Source organism: Cavia porcellus, unplaced genomic scaffold (genome assembly GCF_034190915.1).
Source record: "Cavia porcellus strain 051 isolate PalLab524CR breed Dunkin Hartley unplaced genomic scaffold, mCavPor4.1 scaffold_13, whole genome shotgun sequence".
NCBI classification, from domain to species: domain Eukaryota; kingdom Metazoa; phylum Chordata; class Mammalia; order Rodentia; family Caviidae; genus Cavia; species Cavia porcellus.
In genome coordinates, this window is record NW_026947496.1 from 22,265,153 (window position 1) to 22,287,171 (window position 22,019).

Sequence of the window (22,019 nt, forward strand, 5' to 3'; positions counted from 1 at the left end):
AGTTGTTACAACATTTTAGATGTTTAGATACATCTGTATGAATGCTGGAATCATTTCTCTAAAGTGTTTCTGCTAATTGTGGCTTCTGGTTCTCCTGGCCTTGACCTGACAGTACTCTCTTGTTGAGTGAGGTTCATAGTGTTTGGTATCTCCAGTTTGAGGTACAGGTCAGGAATCATGCTGGACCCAGATGTTGGTGGATGAACAAAGTCCAGACAGTTTTGGGACTAAACCTACTTTGTGCAACTGATTATTTTGGATGTGGGATGGGGGCCAAGCTGCCACACAAGTCATGCATTCCACGTTAGGCAGTAGGTATCTGCAGCAATGGCTCATGAGTACTGACACATTTCTTTCAGGGATTTCTGCCTCAGTGTAAAGAAGCTTCTTTGTTATACCAAATTATCAATATTTGCAGCTTTTTGAATTGTTGAGAGTGAATACTGGTGAGCACGACAAAGCCTTTAATATTTTCTCTGTCCCATGTGCAGTGAGGATGATTATTCATTATACCTTTGGGTGATTCCTGTTTCCCAGGTGCTATGGTAGATGCTTAGGATATAAAGATGTGTAAGACTTGGCCTCTGTCCTGAAGAAGTCTTAGAAACAACTTGAACTAAGGTGGCAGATCTTAATTCTTATTTATTTTTACCAGATTATGAGAGTTCTTTTGATATTCTTTGATGTTTTCATCTTGATCATGTGTTCTGTGTGTGTGTGTGTGTGTGTGTAGTGTTTCTTTGATATCACTTGATTCTTAAGTACCCTGCAAAGGTATAACAGCATTTAAGTTAATTTGTTGTAAATGTTTTCACTTTAATCTATTTTTTTCGTTTTCAGGGCTAACATTTTATTTTTATTAATTTTGGTATTTGATAGTTGCTTGGTCTGTGAGTACTTCTCAATCCAGCGCATCATACTGAATGGTATTAGAAATGGAAAACTATATATTGCAGACAGTAAAAGTGACCAATGCTTTTGCAGCATGGAGTGAGGAATTTCTTAACAACAATTGCATCTGTTTTCTTGGTTTGAAAGTACAACCTAAGTGAAATACACTTCTCTTGTTCATAGTTGGAGAATCTTTTGCTCACATGGCTTGTATTAGCTCTTAAAAGCATATTTTGAAAGCTATATCTCCCTGTTTTCTAGTTCCTCTGAGGTCAGGAGCTGAAGCCCTATCCCTTAGTCAGCTTGCTCTTTGTTTTTCTTGGGAAGATGAGGCAAGATAATGCATTTCTCTCTTTGATGGACTTGTGGCTGAAACTATAAACTCATAAATTCTCGTTTATGAAATCATCTATTGACAACCTCCTCAACTGGTTTCTCTTTTATAAGCAGGGGCTAAGTTGAATCACCTTTATTGTGGAATTTGATTCTTTGTAGGTTGGCTCTGTTTTCTGCATTATAGAGTCCTGTTATAAGAAACTTATTTGGTCAAAATGTACAAAAACACACATCCTTAACCTTGCTCAGTGTGGGAGGCAGGAGAATCCTCTTCTATGCTGGTTTTAAATTTGATTCTAATGAAAAGTTCTATATGAGGCTTTTAACATTTGCAGGAGACGTCATATTTACATATACTTCTTATTCATTTGGAGAAAAATTTTCAATGTAGATATCGGTGCTTTAGTAACTGTAGCTTCCTAATGGTGTCCTGGCTTGGGAAGTCAGGCTGAATCTTGCTGTTTGAGGCTTTCTGAAATATCACTTCTTCATCTGTTAATTACATCTGTCTGACCTGCCTGTAAATGGTGTTCCTTCCTGCGTCTGAGCCTTGTTGTTATGCCAGCCAAGGGGAAGAAAATTATTCAGCATGCCTGTATGAATAACTGTGGGAGGAGGGTGAACCACTCATTAAAAAGAGTGGCAGGGCACAGTGGTGGTGGCGAGAAGGAACTACCATGATGAACGTAAAATTACAGTGCCCCAAATATTATGCTTTTCTACATTCTTTGGTAAGTTTATGTGTTTGGAAAGCTGAGAATGGATTTCTACCTCTTTGGCCCTACCTTGTGATGAGAACATGGAAAGAAGACAAGAGAAGGAATTTGCTCTTTAGGGAAAACAAATGGCATTTCCAAATGTTAAAACTCGATGTGCAGACTTCCTGTGCTCTGGAGGCTTAGGCTGTGCTTCTCACAATGTTGTGGTCTCCCTTCCAATATGTTGAAGAAAACAAATTTTGAACTAGATGTAATTAAAATAGTTGGCATGGACTTTAATCATAACCTAATTTTAAACAACAAAGAAGACTGTTCTTGATAATATTTAAGGTGCTCCTTCCTAATGGGGTGTCTATCCTTCTCATCCACAAAAGCGAGTCACAGGCTAACAGAAGTCATGTACATGTACCAAATACCCACAGTGAATGTAAATATTAATGTCATAAACATAAACATGAACTAAAAGATGAAATGCAGATGAGGACAGGAAATTTAGAGGTAGAAGGAGGGAACTGGATGAGGAGGTAAAGGGAAGTAAAAAAGAATGAAGATGTGTTGTGCACATGCAGTTACTTCTAAGATGAATGTAAGCTTCGTGTACAGCATGTATTAATAAAACTTTAAAAATGGGTCATAGGGATGCACTGCATGGTGATGTTTTGTCAGTGGCAGATCACATATATGCAATCCCATGGAGCTGAAAAATGATTGCCCGGGGATGTTGGAGTTACAGTGCATTTCTTGTGTGCTCGTAATGGTGCTGGTGTATGGTCGGGGATATAGCTCAGTGGTACAGCACCTGCCTGGCAAGTGCAAGGTCCTGAGTTCAATTCCTGCCCAATCCCAAGATGCTAGTATAAACAACATACTCCACTGACAGTTATTAAAAAAAGTAACACAATTGTATGTTGTGCTTAACACTTAATAATGGTCATGCATGACTGCTTTACTAGATTGTATATTTACTATATTATGCTTTTTTATTTATTTGAAAGTACAGTATATGCCTACTTATTAAAAAGAAGTTTACTGTAAAGCAGTAAACTGTGTTACACAGGTCAGTAGCCTCACACACCTTGTGTTTACTGTGTCTTGTGAATGCATCATAGGCCATGACAGTGACCGACTTATAGGTATCTGTGGTACATGCTGATGTCTGCATGAGGAACTTGCCTAATGAGACACCTTTTTAGAACGCATCCCTGTCATAGAACAATGCATGACTGTACTAGCATCTCAGTTCCATTTTTAGAAGAAAGTAGTCTACAAGTTTCAAAGTTGGAACTGTTGAGTTGAAAATGTTAAGACTAAGAAACTGTGGGCAGAAGTGCTTTTTTAATGTCTTTGTTTCCTCTGAATAAAGCCAGGAATCTAGGGAGGACAGAAGTTCCCTATCGTGCCGTAGAAGGCACAGTGGCAAGCCGAGTATGGGGACCCTGCCATCTCATAGAGCCTAAGTAGGTGGATATTTACTTGGATCACATCTAAGAACTGAGTATTTCTTGGGTTTGCTTATGTCAGAGGCATTTTATTATTAAAATAGTGACAAGTTAAGTATGGAGGATACTATGTGCTTATTGGCTTTGAGCATTATTCTTTTCAAAAGTAATAAAATAGCTATGAAATATATTTGAATTGTTGCATTTCTCTGACTACTAATGTGATTGCTTGTGTCCCATTTGTTCTTGTCCTTCTTGATTGTGTACCAGAACTATTGTTCTGATGTTACTGATATGTTTGTCTTGTCCCTGAATGCCCAGAGCACTGGGCAGAGATGCAAACAGGGAAAATAACCATGGTACTGGCCAGTTCAAAGGGCCATTGTAAGTCTTCCCTCTGTCCCTCAACACCATACTCCTTTCTCGTCCTTCCTGGTTGTATTTAGGATAGAGTTTCAGCAAGTGACTAATGACTGAAGATGGTCAGCACTTCCTTAGCCCCAGCCACTACTATTTGAGTTGTCAGTAGCTTCTGTTAACAATGTGAACTAGCTGGAGACATAGCTCAGTGGCATAAATACCTGCCTGGCAAGAGCAAGGTTGTGAATTTGATTCCTGGTTACCTTTCCCTCCCCACTTCCACCAGAAAGAACCTGGACTATTAGGTAGCTAATTCGCTCTATTAGACAGAAGCACAAAGGTCAATGCAATACAATCAGCTCTCTGTATTCATGAGTTCCACATTCATGGGTCCAACCAACTATGGATTGAAAAGATTAAAAATAAAATGAGCTACGTCTTGGCCCTTTTAAAAAATTTTTCGTTTTGATACTGGGTCTTGCTAAGTTCCTAAACTGCCAAAGTGGGCTAGAATTTGGAGTCCTCCTACCACGGCAACGGTTTTCTGTGAGAGCCTTGACCATGTGTGCATTCTGGTGTTTGAGGGGAGCTCTGGAATCAATGTACTAATTTTCTGATACTGAATGAAACCTGGTTGTCTGGCATGTTGTTCTTGCCTGCCATTGGGAGAAATTTCCTAACAAGGCAGAGATGTGGCCTTTGGATCACTGCTTCTTTCTTTTCTGTTAGAGACCAAACTCCTGTGGACGTCTGCACTACGTGAGGCAACTTATCAGTCTCACTTGTCCTCATCCTGGGAGCCCCTCTCTTTGCAGCTCCTTCCTGCAGTCCTGCATTCACACATGTTACCCCAGCTACTTCATTGGACAGCTCAGGGCCTTGCAAGGGCACATAAACATTTGGAGAGTAATCATGTGTCTTCTGTTTTTTTCCCTTGTGGGTAGACTTTCACAGCATAGCCTAAAATTAAGTTCTCAGATCTACTGGATTTTTCCTTTTTTCTGTTATATCACTAATATCCAATTGATCCATTTTGCTAGCTTTCTGTTTCTCTTATCTCTTAAGTTGTGCTTTATCAATTTATCTCAATTTTGGGGGTTTTGGAGAATGATATAAAATTCATAAATAACTAAGTATCCTAATAGAACACTATTTTAACAATTATATCGTCATTGTTATCATCATTGTTATTATCATCACAATCATTGCACAAAGGGATGGATAACTGTTTTGATTTTGGTCAAATGGGCATAAAGTATAGTAGTTTAAAATACTGTGTATGTTGGCTGTCTTTGATCTTCTGCATTTTTGGAGCAGATTGCTTTTTTGGACCACCAGCAGAATGTGAAAATTCCTTATGTATCCTGTGCTTCCAGCACAACATCTGAAGTCTTCCTTTTTTTTGGCAATTCTAATGAAAACACACGAGAGAAAAAGCAACTTGCCTGTTCTTTCTCATCAAATAGTACTTGCTTCTCCTGAAATGAACACTTTATCAGTAAGGGACATACTTGAAGCAGGCAGAACTGCTGGTTTTCCTTTCCTGTTTATTTAGTGCAAAATCAGACGGTACGGTGTGGTTTTCTGCCTTCCCTGGCCTAGCCAGTTATTCTTGCTCTATGGCTAGACACACGTAAGCAAGTGAAACCTGCCACCAACCTTAAAGCGTTTAAACCTGAAGGCAGCTGCCAGGTTTCTCTCCTTTCCCAATGTGCCCCTAGCTTTCTCTGCCAAAATTCTTTCCCAAAGCATTCTTGACATCCAAGGAGAGTCACGTTTACATCTGTAATAACTGTGAATAAAAGTAATTCTAATTGTTATCTTTAAGAAAACAAGCGGTAGGGTGGATCCATTCAAGTTGCTTTTATATCTTAGATAAAAGCATGAGGTGTGAGGCAGAGCAAGCCGAGCGGGCCAAGAAGCCAGGCAGAGTGAGTTGACATCTGTTTGGAAAGAAGAGTTTTCTAGAAAGCTGGAGAGGAATGGGGCTGGGTCGCTTGTGTAGTTGCAGTGGGATGAGAAGGAAGGAGGAGCTTGGAATGTGCGCTCAGTGTGGGCTCTCTGAGCTGCGAGCCATTCATTAGATAGTTCAGGTGGCAGGATGTGTTATTGATGGTTTCATGGGGTTGAGACTGGTGAGTCTTAAGGCACACATGAATAAACTATCAGAAACCCTGGAGCCATTTACAAGATCTCAAGTATGGCAATTTTAGGAGAGGACTTCAGGATTCTTCTGTTTAGTGGTTGAAGGGCTCAATGTTTCAATAAATCCATGATGAGAAGCTATCTTGTTTAATATTCTTTTTTTAAGTGAAATGCTCCCTATGTATCCGTCATTCTTTTAAACTTCGATTGTTGATTTTTGCAAGTGAAAACTCAGAGTGCTGGTTTTCAGGGTGCGTGGAGGAGACTTGGGTTTTGTGCCAGTGCTCGGGTGGTTGGAGGGGGGACCCGGGACTCATCAGAGGAACCAGCACTAACCTGCCTTGATCACTAATGTACTACGGTGATTTAGTAAAGATTTTTGTTTTTATAAAATTCTATTGCTTGAGGAACATTTGAAAGCCATTATTTTAAGGAATTGGTATTATTGTATACAAGAAAATTAATGACTTCTTTTTGAAGAATCATTTCAGATTGTTCACGTCTCAAAGAGCTGAAATATGTTACTCCTTTCCTGTGTGTCCCTGGGTCACAAGAATCGTCTATTGGAATGATTGGAATTCTTTTTTTTTTTTTCTCTAATCGAAGACAAAAACAAAATGGGTGTGCTACTTTTCATGTCATAAAAAGATTTTTAGGGGCTGTGGGTGTAGATCACTGGTAGAGTATGTGCTTAGCATATGTGAAGCCTTGGGTTCAAACCTAAGGACAAAGAAAGTCAATTTTAAAAAGTATAAAAATATATTTTAATTTTTATAATTTTGACATAGCCTATAAGCATGTAACTCAAAAACCAAGGAATAAAAACTTATTTATATAACCATAGATGTAGCTACATTTCAGTCAGCTTTGATTAACACAATTGCTAGTTCTGCCTTTAAAAGAACACTACACTCACTCCTAACAGATACTTTGTAAGAAGTGTCCAATGATATCTTTGTTTTTTCAAGATTATGTTAAAAATTTATCCTGTTTAATGTCTCCTAAAAATAATATAAGATGAGATTATGAGAATAGTTGGAAGTGTAGGATTGGATCTTTTTTTTTTTTTTTTTTTTTTGTACTGGGAATTGAACTCAGGACCTTGTGCTTGCCAGGCAGGCACTGTGCTGCTGAGCTATACCCCTGGTCAGGGACTGGATCTCTACAGCAGCTTCCTTTCACAGCTCTTATTCGTAACTGACATTTTGGGTGTGGAGTAGTCTGGCCTGTATCATTTCCCATTATCCACAGCCACATAGCATTTACTGGTTATGATTTTTCCTGTTGTTCACTGGACAACTCTTTTTCTGAGGGAAAGATCATCCAGAATGTGTAGCATAAACAGGGTTGAGAAAGAGGAGATTGGAGATCGAGAGGGAGATGGGGGCTGTAACAGAGTCTTGGAGAAAAACATCGATGATCACTGTCAAAGCATAAATTATCAGGTATCAAGAGGTAATTATCAATTTTTACCCCTATCTTTACTCTAAACAAAGTTTTTAAAAATGTCAAAATTCTGAATTTGATATACAAGTTTAATTTGCTTTTGATAGATCTGCAATAGTTAACGGAGAAAGAATCCTGTGTTTTGAAACTAGTTGGGTATTTGCCAAGATTAGTCTTGCCCATTGGAAGCTGGTCATTGGTTAGCTTCCTATTTAATTTACTTGTGAAACAAAAGTCTTTAATTTCTATTCAGGTAGAAGGTGAAAAATCTCAAATATGTCAGGTTACTAGAGTTAGTAACCATTAATTCTTTCTGGTTTGATGTTGGCAAATTGACGAGGAAAAATTTCATCAATTTTTGTCTTTCTGTCTAATCCAATTTATTTTCCCCTTGTTTTGGTACTTTCCTATCTGTATATTACTCACCCCTATCATTGCAACATTTTGACCAGTGAGGGACCACATGTAGACTGGCAGTCCCAGGAGATTATAATGGAGATAAAAATTTCTACTGCCTAGTGATGACACAGCTCTCAGAATGCAGCTAGCCACATTGTCACCTGTTTGTGTGATGCTGGGGTAAATAAACCTACTATACTGCTGTCATATAAAAACATAGCATACACAATTATTTACAGTACACGATAACTGATAATAATGGCAAGCAACCATGATAATGGTTTGTTATTTATTGCTATCTTAGATTATACTGCTTCCACTGATTAAAAAAGTTTATTCTAAAACAGTCTGCTATGTTAGCAGCTTTCTACATCTTGTGTTTACCACGTCTCTTGGTTCCTTTTTTTTCTTCTGTTCTTGATGTAATCTTTGCTTTATTCATTACAGCCCTGGAGTAGCAGGTCATACAGTAGGGTAGGTGTGGAGGGGCCACTGTCCAAGTTTGTGGAAGTGTTCTGTGTGATGTTCACGTGATGAAATCACCTGACAGCATGCCTCTCAGAACACACCTGCTGTTAAGCATGCATGACTGTGTTGAGATTTAAGCCTTTGTGGGGCTTGGTATCAAGCAAGGGCCGTATACTTGGTGATTTATTTTGCCAAAGTGGTAGGAAGAGAGACTAGGTCTTGCAGGGGGAGAGGTATTTGTAATTCTGTCACTGGCAGAACTTATTAGATTTGTCTGCATTCTTTTAGACCAGTAAAAAACTCTGAATGTTATTTTTATTTAATCAGAACATGACATTTCATCATGTGATATGAAACATGATTATAAAACACGTATATACACGAAGACTATTTCCACAGTCATTTTACCTTTTTTAGAGATTTTTGAATTAAAAACAATCCAGTGGAAGGACTTTGGTTGTAATTTTTATTTTATACCACAAAGATATCTTTTCCTATAGTTACACCATGTGTAAAGACAAATTTCATTTCTGTGTAAATTCAAGAGCCTTGAGGATAGTTGTAGTTGGGAACTTCATCTATTTGTTTTCTCTTCCCCCTTTGGCACTCCTTAGGACACCCACTTGAGAAGGGGGACAGATCAGGCCCTGGGCTTGGCCTCGGAAGGTACAGATTTGTGTTATGCTTTGCTTTGTACAAGCCCTGGGAACTTTGGCAGATGACTTAATCAAGACCTCAATTAATCTACAAAATTAAAATAATCACAGTTGCAAAAGATTAAGTGAAATATATGTGAGGGTGTGCAAGGAACAATTACATTCTAATTTTTTAAATTGGGAGTAAAATAGGTAACATAGAAGTCATCATTTCAAGCTCTTTTATGTTTGTGGTTCTGGGGATTGAACTCAAGGCTTTCACATTCACATATATTCCCAGCCTTCATTCATTCATTCATTTTAAAAATTCGGTGAGATTTTTGCTAAGTAGCCCACGTTGGGCTTGAACTTGTGACCCTCTTGCCTCAGCCTCCCAGAGTGCTGGGGTTATAGGTGTGCCCCACCGTGCCAGACTCTGTTTCAACCATTGTAACTGCACAATTCAGTGACATTCTATATATTGATAGCTGTGTGGCTATCAACTGTATTCATTTACAGCCTTTTTCATCATCCAAAGCAGAAACTTTGTATCTATTAAACAATAACTTCCCGTGTCCTCCTGCCCTGGTAACCTCTTCTGACCTACTTTTCCTTTCTATAACTTTGACAGCTCTAAGTACTGCACGTGAGTGGAATAATTTAGCAGTTGTCCTTTACTTTCTTTTTCCTTTCCTTTCTTTTTTAGACAGAGTCTCACTTTGTAGTCCAGACTGGCCTTCAACTCATGGCAATCCTCCTGCCTCAGCCTCCTGAGTGCTGGGATTACACCTTCATGCCCAGCCTAGCAACTGTCCTTTCCTCTCTGATTTCTTTTGCTAATCACAATGTTTTCAAGGTTCATCCAGGTTATAGCCTGTGTCAGAATTTGATTTCTTTTTAAAGCTAAATAGTATTTCATGGCATGCAAAGACTACATTTTGTTTATTCATCTACTGGGGTTGCTTTTACCTTTTGGCTGTCATGAACACAGATATACAAATATCTCCTTGAGACCTCACTTTTCAGTTCAGCACACATATCCAGAAGTAGAATTATTGGATTATATGGTAACTTTTTGCAACTTTTTGAGTGCCACCATATTTTTTTATGTATTTTTGGATTTGTTAAATTGGTTGGTAGTGATACAACTTGTAAATGGTGTTTGTTTATAGTTGTGATTCCTTCCACTCGCTGCCAACTTTATTGAGATATAATTGATAAATAAAAATTGTTTATAGTATCCTATGTGGTATTTTGATATTCTGTGTATACATGTAAAGTGAGTTAATAAAGCTAATTAACATATCACTTTACATACTTTTATTTTTTGTGATGAGAATTTTTAAAATCTGCCCTCAGTAGTTTTCAAGTATATATTGTCACAGCTATCATCACCATGCTCTCCCAAATTCATTCTTCCTGTCCAATTGAAACTATACCCTTGACCAATCTCTCCTGTCCCCTACCTGTAGTGTTTTTAAAATTCCCACAGCCCAGGTGATATAAATCAGGACCATGAGGTGAAGTCAGCATAAATTTCAGGACTGCAGGAATACTTTGCCAAGACAGCAAACTCTCCAGCTCATGGGTCTCAGAAATGCATCAGCTGTACTTTTAAAATCTTTGCCAGTGTTGATTTGCTCAGCTATTTCCCAGATGTGTTAGTCAAACTATAACTGCATGTTTTCTGCCTTGGACTTTTCTGTAGGGGTCGAGACTGAGGAAGGCTGAAGACAGGCTGATGGGCTCTGTTGGCGGCCTCTACTGTCTCACCATGACTGAAAACCCAACACCTGGAGACCTGGCTCCTGCCCCCCTCATCACTTGCAAACTCTGCTTGTGTGAACAGTCTCTGGACAAGATGACCACACTCCAGGAATGCCAATGCATCTTTTGCACAGCTGTAAGTTTTCCTTGATGCATTCATTATGAAAAAGTACAAAGCGAAAATTGTGAAAGCACAGGATACTTGTCTATGGCTGATTGAGAAGCCAAGGTTTGCTGCAATGTGATCCTGGTTTGAAATCAGTCCTATTTTTGGATCACTTTCAAATAGCATCTTGAATAGCAAATCCAACGTTGACTGGTTCTGCAGTTAGTATAATATATATATGAAATTTAATTATTGAGAGAGTAAATAGCACCTTTCTAGTTTTGTTTGTTTGTTTTTGTCTTTTTGAGACAGGGTCTCACTATGCAGTTCAGGCTGGCCTTGAGCTCACTTTGTAGCCCAGGCTGGTCTCAAACTTACAATGATCTTCCTGCCTCAGCCTCCCAGGTGCTGGGATTATAGGCATGTGCCATCATGCCTGACTTGCACCTTTCATTTTTAAGGTTCTAGCTAAAGAGTAAAATCCAGAGCATTTAATGTTTTAGTTAACTACCATGTCTAAGAACCTTTCTATTTTTGAGTCATGAAACTACTGGATTTTCTTCCCTATTCCTACTGATCTCCTATGAAGCACACAATATACAGTTGTTTCTGTTTGTCAATTCTCTTTTTGCACAATTTCCACAATATGGTGAATGCTTTTTGTTCCATGTGATAAAAAGAACTTCACATACTAATAAAACATAGAAAGTGGAAAAAAAAAAAGAGCCTCACAGATCATAGATCTCCTGGGGTGAACTTGTCTCTTTTAGTGTGATGCCTGGTGTTAGGCCTGTGACCCTTATTATGAGTTTCCTTGAAGGTTGGTGTCCAAGATATGAATATTAGAAGACAGGCTGATGAATTCCTATAGGACTTAGAGATGGCAAGGGGTAGTATTGTCTGCTCCTTCAGTATACACTTGCTGAGCAGCAACCATGTTGCAGGCACCAGGATTTATCAGTGTTTATGGATTAAAAACTAGCGGTCAACTTAACACCAGCTGAATTCAATCAGCATGGTGCTGAGCATAGATGTTCCACCTGAGGAAAGTTGCCAGCATAGAGACATGGAGAAGGAGAAGGTAGGCATTGTGGGGTTCTCTAAGTGTTGCTGTTTGAGCCATTGGTTTTCCTGGAGGAGCTCGTCATGAGCATCCCCAGTATGAGTTTGACCTTTGTCATTGGAGGAAGTTTAGGACCTTGTTGGTGAGAGTGGTTGTAGTTCACTTTGGGGGATCTCTGGTCCTTACATTGAGCATCGCTTCCTGGCTCTGGAGGGGAAGAGGTGTGCTGCTTTTTTTTTTTTTTTTTTTTTTTTTTGTCTTTTTATCGGTACCAGGGATCGAACTCACGACTGCCTGCTTGCAAGGCAGGCGCTTATGCCGCTGAGCTAAATCCCCAGCCCCCGAGGTGTGCTGCTTAATCTCCAGGACAAACTTGTCACGCTAGCTTTCTGGCATGTACTTGGCTGTTCTTATTGTCAGAGGAGCTCAGAACCTCTGTGTCACTAAGGATGGCTGTGATACTTTTCAGGACAGCCCTGGCTCTTTATTATGAGTGTGACTTCTCGGCTCCAGTGTAGAACCCTCAGCCTATCAGCACAGCTCCTGGCACAGACTCTCTGGCTTCCACCACTGACCTTTGGGCCTTCCCAACATGGATCCATAAAAGAGACTGGCGTGAGTCCTTCTTTTGGGCTCTAGACCTCCAGTTGGACTCGTGGGAGGCACTGTCGTGGGCTCTAGGTTTTCATCTGGACTCATGCAGGACATTGCTGTGGAATCCAGGTCCTTGGCTGAATATTCCAGGTCTTTAGTGTTGTGGACAGATTTCCTGCACTTTCTTGTGTTTTAACTCTGGCCGACCGTCATAAAATAATATTATAAATTCTGTGTCCTGATTCTAATTGTTCTCTGCACAATCGCTGACTACAACAATCGGCTAAAGTAACAAAACCCTGAAAATATCTTTGCTCTATGGAGCTTATAATTTATCACAGAAAATTCCACAAAGGACACAGCTGTAGATAATAGTTAAGTTATGGCATACTGGGTAATACAGTTTCAAGGGACAAAGGAGAGTCTGGCAAAGGGAGTCGGGGGACCCAGAGGACATGGCAGTTTTCTTGGGTGGTCAGGAATGGGGTTCACTGAGAGGCATCTTTATGTTTCTTCTTCTCCCTCATCTTGCCATCAAGTGTTGCTTTATAGGAAGTGAGGCAATGGCCTTGTCATTTCAGAACAACCTTGGTTTCCTTTGGTCTGGCTCAGTTTCTGAATACTGTCCTCAACAAATGATTATTTCTCTGTCTTTCTCATAAATGTCCCTGATCTTTGCTAATCCTTGAAACAAATGAGTCAGAAGCAACATTTGATGAAAACTAGGATGGAAATTTTTCTCTGAGGGTTACTAGTGTTTAAAAGCAAATCACAGGACTCAGAATTTTTTTTTTCCTCTGAGATTTCGTAGTGCAGAATTCAAGTTTGCACATCCATGTTGGGAAAAGAACATTTGAGCGAAGGTTTAGTTCAGATTCATCCGGAGTTAACATTGACGCATTACCGTTTCTATAGATTTCAGTTCCTTGTTATAAACAACGCAACTGCTTCTTATTTCTCCTTTAGCAATCTGAGGGTAGGAGTTAGTACAATACCATTATTCTGTCATCTAGATTCAGACTTCCTCATTGTTAGGGTACAGTCAAAAGCAGAGGGTCACATGGCTCGATATTTTTGGTACCTCTCCAATTTTGGAACTTTTTGTGCTTATAAACATGAACATTCCCTGGGCTGCTGTTACTCTGCTCCTATCTGTGACTCACTGAAATGATAAACTATGATTGTGTGACTGTACTTGTGTCTACACATTCGCAGTTAGAATGAAATGCAACTGAAATTTTACTTTCTTTTTGGTTAGAAATTGATTTCTTCTTTAAAAAAAAAGCTGTAAAATATGTGTAATACTCCCAGCTCAAATTAAGGATGTCAAATATCTTTTGTGTTTTCAAGGTGGGAAAGAAATTTGTGGTAGTTCTTGATATGCCAGAATTCCTAGTTTCCATTTTAAAATAGGATTTGGTGACTTCTCCCAATTACTGACTGGGAAAAACTTCTCATGCCTAGGTATTTCAAGATGGTTTTACTGGCTTTGTTAAGAACTCCCTAGCCCCTATCCCTGCTCTAGTCCGTTGCTCAAATGTAATGGCCCTTCTGCTAGACTGGGGTGCTATGAACTGGATGAAGTGTTTAATACATCCCATCTCTGTTCAGTTCTCTCTGGGGTATCCCGGCCATTTTGCTGGGAGCTTTACGTTTTCTGGTTTCCAAGGTTACTATGCTCCTGTTGTAGTTCTGCTCAGCTCAGCTGTGTGATGGGCCTCTGATTTGTCTTTTGCAAAACAAATGTGCTGAGGCCCTTCACAATCCCGCAAATGTGGGGTATGGTGTACTCTGGGAGTGTAGAATGGCCTGACAAGGAGATCCAACTTGACAACTGAATGTTACCCACTCCCTGGCCTTTAAATCGCTGCCTCGCATTCCACGCATATGCTTTGGACCACCAGCTCTGGTGATCCATGAATGAAATGATCTGTGGTCACGCTGGCTGGAACCTGCCATGCCCTCTTACTCTTAGGGGGATGGAATACAAATTGGCCTTCGGGAAACTGAAATCTGGTACTTCAGAGGAATTCTGGGGGACCCTTCTTTACTTCTGCTGGAACATTTCCATTTGATATTGCCACCTTTTTAAGTAGAATAACTGATTTGCCCATAACTGATGTTTTGAAGGTTACTTTACTTCATGATGGTAATTCTTGATTTAAATGATGTCCAGAGAAAGGAATGTGATGAATATTGCTTCAAATAAACCATCAGTTTATCTAATTTCTTGTTAGAGGATATTTTATTTTTAAAGAGGATTTCTGTTAGACTATCTGCTCAGCCTGATTGTGCAGAAGAAAATATAGTGGTAGAAAGCATTGAATGTACAAGACAAAAATGGGTATAGCTCTTACTATTCACAAGCAAAGTCGTAGATCATTTGGTAAGTTATACAGCCAAAAAAGCTGGTATTTTGGGGGTGCAAAAAGAGGTATTGCATGATCATTTGTGTCCTGAAGTTGTTAAAACATCTCAAGGTTAGCAAAAAGTCTCTGTCTGTCTCTTCTCATTCAAATAATCTAAATATAAATATTCAAACTTTTCTTTTCTGCCCTTTGCAGCTTTCAGATAATGTTAGACAATTTTTATTCTGAAAGAAAAAAAGTTCACAAAAATCGGTTATCCAACTAGTGAGATCTGTGGATTTGCAGTCCTGTGGGCAATATTTGCCTCTGATTTATTTTGGATACTATTTCTGACAGCCATGACCTAAGGAATATTGAAAACACAGTTTTGTATGTTTCTGTAACCTAGATAATTTCACCTGAAAAGAGTTGGTATGTTGGGCAAGGCTTATTTACCTTTCAGATTAAAGACAGGATGTGCCGAGAGAAAGGAAAATAAAGTCCAGTCATATTCTTGCCTTTTTTTCCATTACATTTTACTGGCTTGAGGTAGTTAGAACTCCTTTTACTATTCGTTTCTCTGGGCCAAATGGATTTTCCGCTGTTTAAAAAGTGAGAAATACAAAAGATTTCAGACCAAGCCCTACTTTCCCTGAGGCCTGTTGGGTGACTTTTAAGAAAAATCCACAGATGGCCTGGGAGACATTAGCAACTAGCAAAGGTCTGACGTGTATGTGCGTGCATACATGCACATGTACGTGTGCACAGGGCCTGGTTGTAACCCTGGGAGAAGGAACCAGCCGTGGTTCTTTCCTGGCTTTTAACTGGTGTCACTGTATTAAGGAAAGAACTGTCATTTTGCCCTTCCCACCTCCACCTCCCTTGAAATACAGAACAGCAGTAAAGAGCACCCATACAGCAAGACCCGGGCTCAAGTTCAGACTTTGCCATTTAATGGTGTGTGATTTTGGGCAGGTTCTTTGCCTTTAGTTTTCTCATGGGTAAGACGGGGGGAGAGAGAAGTTGATAATGCCTATCTTGGGGTCTTGTAAGAAACATCAATGAGAATTTCAATAAAGCATCCGGCATAGTACCAAGCCCATAGTAGGATGGCAATATCATCATTCTGTTCCTTCCCAGGATTCATTTTATACTAAGCTGTTTTGTCTTTTAAAAAATGTTGTAGAACAAGGAAAGCCTATAAAGATTTGCCTTTATTTGATTGGCTTCCTCATTAACCTTTTATAAAAAGATGGTTATATATGTGGACACATCCATAGACTAACAATTTAAAAGGCAAGAGAGAGGAAGAGAGAGAGAGACAGAGACAGTCATAGAAATAGAAAGACACACGCAGAGAGAGAGAGAGAGAGAGAGAGAGAGAGAGAGAGAGAGAGAAAGAGAAAGAGAGAATGAGAATATTTCTGTGTTGGATTTCTCCAAACTGTGGCTGACAGCTGGACTTTTAAACTGAAGTTCCAAAAGTAGGTCAGGAAAAACAAAATACTATGACTTTGAGTGTGAATCAAGGAGCACATTTTTGACGGATGTAAGAGCCTCAGATGGAAAAGTATTTCAAGTTGCCATTTGTGTCAGAGCTCCTTGTCCCCAGTTAGAATATAATAATTTGTTGGCTTGATAAGTTAGTTTAGTATCATTTTTATTAGTATATGTTTGTGCCCCATGCTAATTACGTTTGTTTTGGGGAATGTGTATTATTTCCTGCTTCCCATTATCTCTCCTTTGTTTTTCTCTTTATTTATATTTTGAGTTTTTAATACAGGAATATCATTTTAAGTACCTTTTACTGAGAATTCTCTGGAACTGGAAGAGATAATGGGGCATCTTATTCCAGGTTAATGTCATAGAATTGTTTTCTGTCCCTTTTTCTGGTCATGTGACCTGCAAAATTTGAAGTCTCCAGCTTTCCAGTTTACCATGTCTTCTATTACTATGAGATGGAAGGAAGCACTATTATCCTGTAAGTTTTTGGTCTAAAATATTCAGCTTACAAGGTTAGTTTTATGTTTTTTCCTATTTTTTCTTTAGGTGGTCAATGGTTAAGTCAATGACTTTGTCTTTATGAAATGACTTCTATATACTCACTGTATCTGTTAAAGTATTAATGAAAACCATAGAATAGCTTTTGTATTTATCAGTTAAGTCACTGGTTTAAAATGCCAATTTCAGTGGTTTATTTTTCCCTTGACAACTGAGCTACAGATGGGTCAGACGGCATCTGAGGAATAAAAGCAAATAGTAACAGCATGAAAAATGGATTAGTGATGATTTCAAGGAGGAGCTGGCTTCCTGGACCTATGATCTCATCCACACCTAATGCTCACCACTTACTAGTGGAAAATAGTGAAATGTGGCCAGTAGGAAAGAGCAGCGAAAGAAAACCATACTGTCAAAGCCTTAATGGCTTTGTTGCAGCATTGCAGTTCTTGACTTGGAAGGAGCCTTGGGTCTTCTCGTCCCCTCCCTCTCTCACCCAATGAAAGAAGTCCTTGTTCTGGATGCCAGCATGGCTTGGCACTTAAGAGAATGGGTCCCATGTCCAGTAGTCCAGGCTTCATTTATTCAACAAACATTTATGTGTCATGCATAATTCTGATGGTTAGAATGTAATGGCAAACCATTGGGTCAAGGCGTGGTTTCAAATATCTCAACTTTTAGTGCATGATGCAGATGCTAGCAAATAAAAAGACAAGTCAGATTATAATAACACCTCTCAAATCATGAAGCAGGATGGGAAGGCAGTGAGTGCAGAGCGGGATGGGGTTTCAACTCTGTGTTAGATAGTCAGGGAAGTCTCACTGTTAGGTAGCATTTGGGCAGGGCCTTGAAGGAAAACAGGAGTAAATCAGAGAACTATCTGGGAGAAAAGATTTTTAGACAGAGGGAGGCAGTATAGAAGTCACAAACCCTGCTAGGTATATAGTAGCACAGCAAGCAGTATGGCTGGAGAAGTGTGTGTGTGTGTGTATGCGTGCGCATGTATGTCCTTGTAGGAAGGCAGTTGGAGAGAATAGAAACACATATGCAGATAGATTTGTTAGGAATTGGCTCCTGTGGATGTGAGGGTAATCTGGCTCCAACCTCTGATACCCTATTGATCGCCAGGGTTGATCAGGCTCATCTGGCTGGCTGAGCAAGTGTCCCCACCCTCCCTCACTACTCCCTGGGTGACCCTTGGCCTGAATCTGTGCTCTTGAGCAAGGCAGATGACCACCACCCCTGTTGGAGGAGGACCATCTCCTTGGACAGGGGTATGCCAGTAGCTCCAGTTCTCTGCTGGAACTTCCAAACAAGCTCTCAAGGAACTGTACCTGCAACTATGGATGCTAAGTCTCTTGTTCTGCAGGCTGAAGGGAAGGCTTAAACCTAGGGGAACTGGTGACACAGGTCCCAGTTTGAGTCCAAAGGCCTCAGAATCAGGAGGCTGATGGTATGTGTCCCAGTGTGGGAAAAGCCCTCAGGCAAGAGGGTAAATTCTCCCCTCTTCTCCTTTTTTGTTCTATTTTCAGTGGATTGGATGATGCCGCCCAGCCACATTCAGGAGGGCCATCTACTTTTCTCAGTCTTCTGATTCAAAGGTTAACTTCATCCAGAAACACTCAGAAATAATGTTCAACCAAATATCTGGGAGCACCCCCCCAATCGGTCACATTGACACAGGACATTAACATCACAGTATCTCTTACCAGTAAACTCAGAGACCAGGTGAAAACCAACACTAGTTAGAAGACAAATCTGATAATCCAAGCTATAAATGCAAGTGATTTAGACCAGCAGATGATAGCTGTCAACTCTTTGGGCATTCTAAATCTTTGTTTTCTTTAGTATAAGGAAGCTAATAAATCATCTCACAGCATTATAGAGAATATAACAATAAATAATCTAGATAAAGCACTCAGCACAGATCCTGAACTACAGCTAAGATATTGTAGTCACCTAGGTTTAGTGTGCTCATTGGAGGGGTTTTCTTGGCCATTCAATTATTGAATAATTAAGTTTATCTTTTTGTTAGAGTTAAAGTAAGGATTAGATTCCCGGTGAAAAATCTCTCTGGAGTGCCCAGTCCAGGGTGGGAAGCAGTGAGCGAGCTGTCCTGACTCAGTCTTCACAGTAAGTCAGGCCTGGCTCTGGTTCCAATTCCATCTATCACTCTGCAACTCTGAGCAAATCGTTTCTTGTACATCCCTCAGCCGAATGCGTGGCTTGGAACACTGGACCACTGCTAAAGCAGTTCATGAGGCTTGTTCTCCCATCATAGTTCTGCTTCTGAGAACCATCAGTTACTTCTACCAGCCAGCCCACTTTCCTACGGAGATTTCAGTTTGTTGAGGGTTATGTATAATTCAACTTATTAATCACTGTATTAATATACATTTGCCCTCTACAGTTATATCCCATAATCTAGTGAGCAAGATCTTATTTCATCTGGGATAGGTCCAGTTTACCTTTCCACCTAGAATTCAAGCTTATTGAAGGCAGATATTTAGGAAGGCAATTAGGCACTGCTGGCTACACTGTTGTCACAGTAACAGCAGTTAGTACATATTGGTCACTTAATCCCTACAGGACATAATTATTTTGATACATTTTTTGTCTGTTTAATGATCCAAATTGAGCATTAAAAGATGTCCCTATTTTTACCCAGGCACAATGGTGCATGTCTATAGTTTTTTGGTACTTTGGGAGGCTGAGGCAGGAGGATCAGAAATTTAAGTCTTGCCTGGGCAACTTAGCAAGATCCTGTCTGAAAAATAGAAAGAAAGAAAGAAAGAAAGTAAAGAATAAAGATAAAGACAGACAGGAAAGTAGGAAGAGGGACAGTACCGAAGGAACAAAGAAATAAAGAAGGAGAAAGAAAAAAAGAGAAGGAAAAGGCTGGGGTGTAGATTAGTGGCCGAGTGCCCATGGACTTGATCCCTGTGCCACATACATACAAAAAGAAATCTCCCCGTTGTCAGCATCATGGAGCTGATACGCCGTAGTGATTTATTCCTAACATAATAGGTTTTTTTTTGAATTGGCATCCGTGTTTTGAAGCCCACTTGGTCCTCTAAGCCAATACTTCACTGACTTGCCAACTTACAGCCATATTGGATGTAGGCAGGCTATTTGTATCACCATCAGAGAGCTGTTCCAGCTAACTGCAACTATTTCTACATAGTTGAAGTAATACAGGGGTGGGGTACAGGATTTTACTTCTTCTGTTCATCTTTTTGTAGAACCATGGAACCAACAGCCATGGGAAGGACATGCTGATTGTCCCTTCACCTGCCAACTCAGAATGCCTGTCAGTCTCAGATGGCACTTCAGCTAAATGCAGAGCTTTTGGGGACCAATTTCGTGTACACTGACTGATGTCAAGAATTTAATTGGAAATATAGCAGAACCTCAGTTCCTTCTTCCTCTCTTGCATACTCATTTTTCCAGCTGTCTTCCTTTTAAACTAGAAATTAATTTTTATTTGTGAATTTTAAAGTTCTGGTTTTATTTTATTTTATTTTATTTTACTTATTTACTTTTTTTGGAGACAGGGTCTCACTATGTCATTCAGGCTGATCTGGACTCACTATGTAGCCCAGGTTGGCCTCAGATTCATGGTGATCCTCTTGCCTCAGCCTCCTGAGTGCTGAGGTTATAAGTGTGTGCCCTAATACTGGTTTTAAAAGAAAATTAAGTCTGGTGATATAGCTAAGCAGTATAAGCGCCTGCCTGGCAAATGTAAGGTTGCAAGTTTGATACCTCCCCCAATAAAAATAAAATTAAACAAAAACTTCAAAAAAATATTGAGTGTATGACTACATTGCCTCCCCTCCCTTCCAGGCTCTTTCCTTCTCTGTAAATAAAAATATAAACATATGTAAGAATATGTATTTATACACTTCACTCAATAGAGTAATGAGATCTTTATTTATAGATACTTTTATTTAACTTTAATTTTATGGGTTTAACCTAGTGTATTGTGGACATGTTTCCATGTAATAGTATATAGTTCTACCTTATTTATAAATGATACATAGCTTCCAATGCGATGGCTGTGTCCAGATTTACTTAAGTAAGACCCTCCTAATAATGGATTTTAAGGTAGTTTTCAGTGTTTGTTATTATAAATGGAAATCCCTGTACTTATGTAAATGTAAAGCTATCTCTCCCTAGGATAAAGCTTTAGAAGGAGATTTACCTAAGAAAAGATAAGTACATTTTACAGGATTATTTGTAGCCAAGTGACTTTCCCAACTTTTATGTCAGTTTAACAGACCATGCCGTAGTTAGGAAGGCTTCCTCTTCGACACTCGTATTCTCAAACTTTTCACTTTCTCTAATCTTATGCGTGGAAAGAATACATTTCACTACTTAATCCATTCTTCCTTGTTTTAAAAGAGGAAGCAGGTTGTAGCAAAATAGGTGCATTTCATGATCTATCTTTAAAAGAATATATGATATGTTCAGGGCTGGTAGTTTTGGCTGATTTTATAAACTGGTATTCACCATATTGTCAACTCAAAAGAAAACAGTCTACATCTATTTTATGGAGGTGACAAAAAAATGAAAAAAATAATATTTATTCTAGTGGTTCTAAGACATATATAACCAAAATGTTTATGTTCAGTGACAAGATGTCATTAAGTGGAAAAGGGAAATTTTAAAATTTATGTGAGTTGGAACCAAAAATGTTGTGAGTTAACCAGCAAATTCAATTTTCTGAACAGTTCAGTTCATCAAAGAATAGTTATGCAAGGCCCATGTTGTTGGATTCCAAGTAAGGCTATGAGCTCTTGGAATTAGGACAAAGTTGGTGCCTCTTTTCCACGGAAATAACTGTTAAATAAAATAGTAAATTCGTTAGGTAATAAATAATAAATAATGGTGTTAAGCGAAAGGCCTATGGCTTGACTCGCTCCCAGCCTCCAGTAAGGAGGCCCTTTAGTCTGGACTCTTGGAGTGTGTGTGTTATTCACTGTGAAACTAGGGTGTTTAGTTAATCTCTTTGAACTTCAGTTTACTCATCTGTAAAAATGAAATCAAGGAAGAAGGAAAAGCAAGGGCATCTGAATATTGGCCTTGTAATTATGTCATGCCAATCTACTGATATTTCTGTTTTCATTTATTGTTACATTTCAGCTTACCAATGCAGACAGAGTTAAGTAACTTGTCCAAGATCCGTGCTGTTAATTCGTAGATCACGGTGTTGTTTGGATGCAATAATAACCACCTGTGAAAGAGGTCTAGCACATCGTATGTCTTCCCTAGATTTTGTTAGCATAAAAAAGGTGAAGGTCCATAT

The 22,019-nt window shown here is 39.3% G+C and overlaps 1 protein-coding gene across 3 annotated transcripts in view; it reads left to right on the forward strand.

Annotated features, from left to right (window-relative positions):
* Rnf144b (ring finger protein 144B) overlaps window positions 1-22,019 on the forward strand; it is a 181,607-nt gene that overhangs the window by 109,704 nt on the left and 49,884 nt on the right. For all 3 annotated transcript variants that reach the window (XM_003468763.5, XM_063259939.1, XM_005003282.4), the window contains one exon: window positions 10,547-10,741. In XM_003468763.5, coding sequence (XP_003468811.1) covers window positions 10,580-10,741 — 162 coding nt within the window. In that variant the 5' untranslated portion in view covers window positions 10,547-10,579. The remainder of the gene's footprint in view (window positions 1-10,546; window positions 10,742-22,019) is intronic.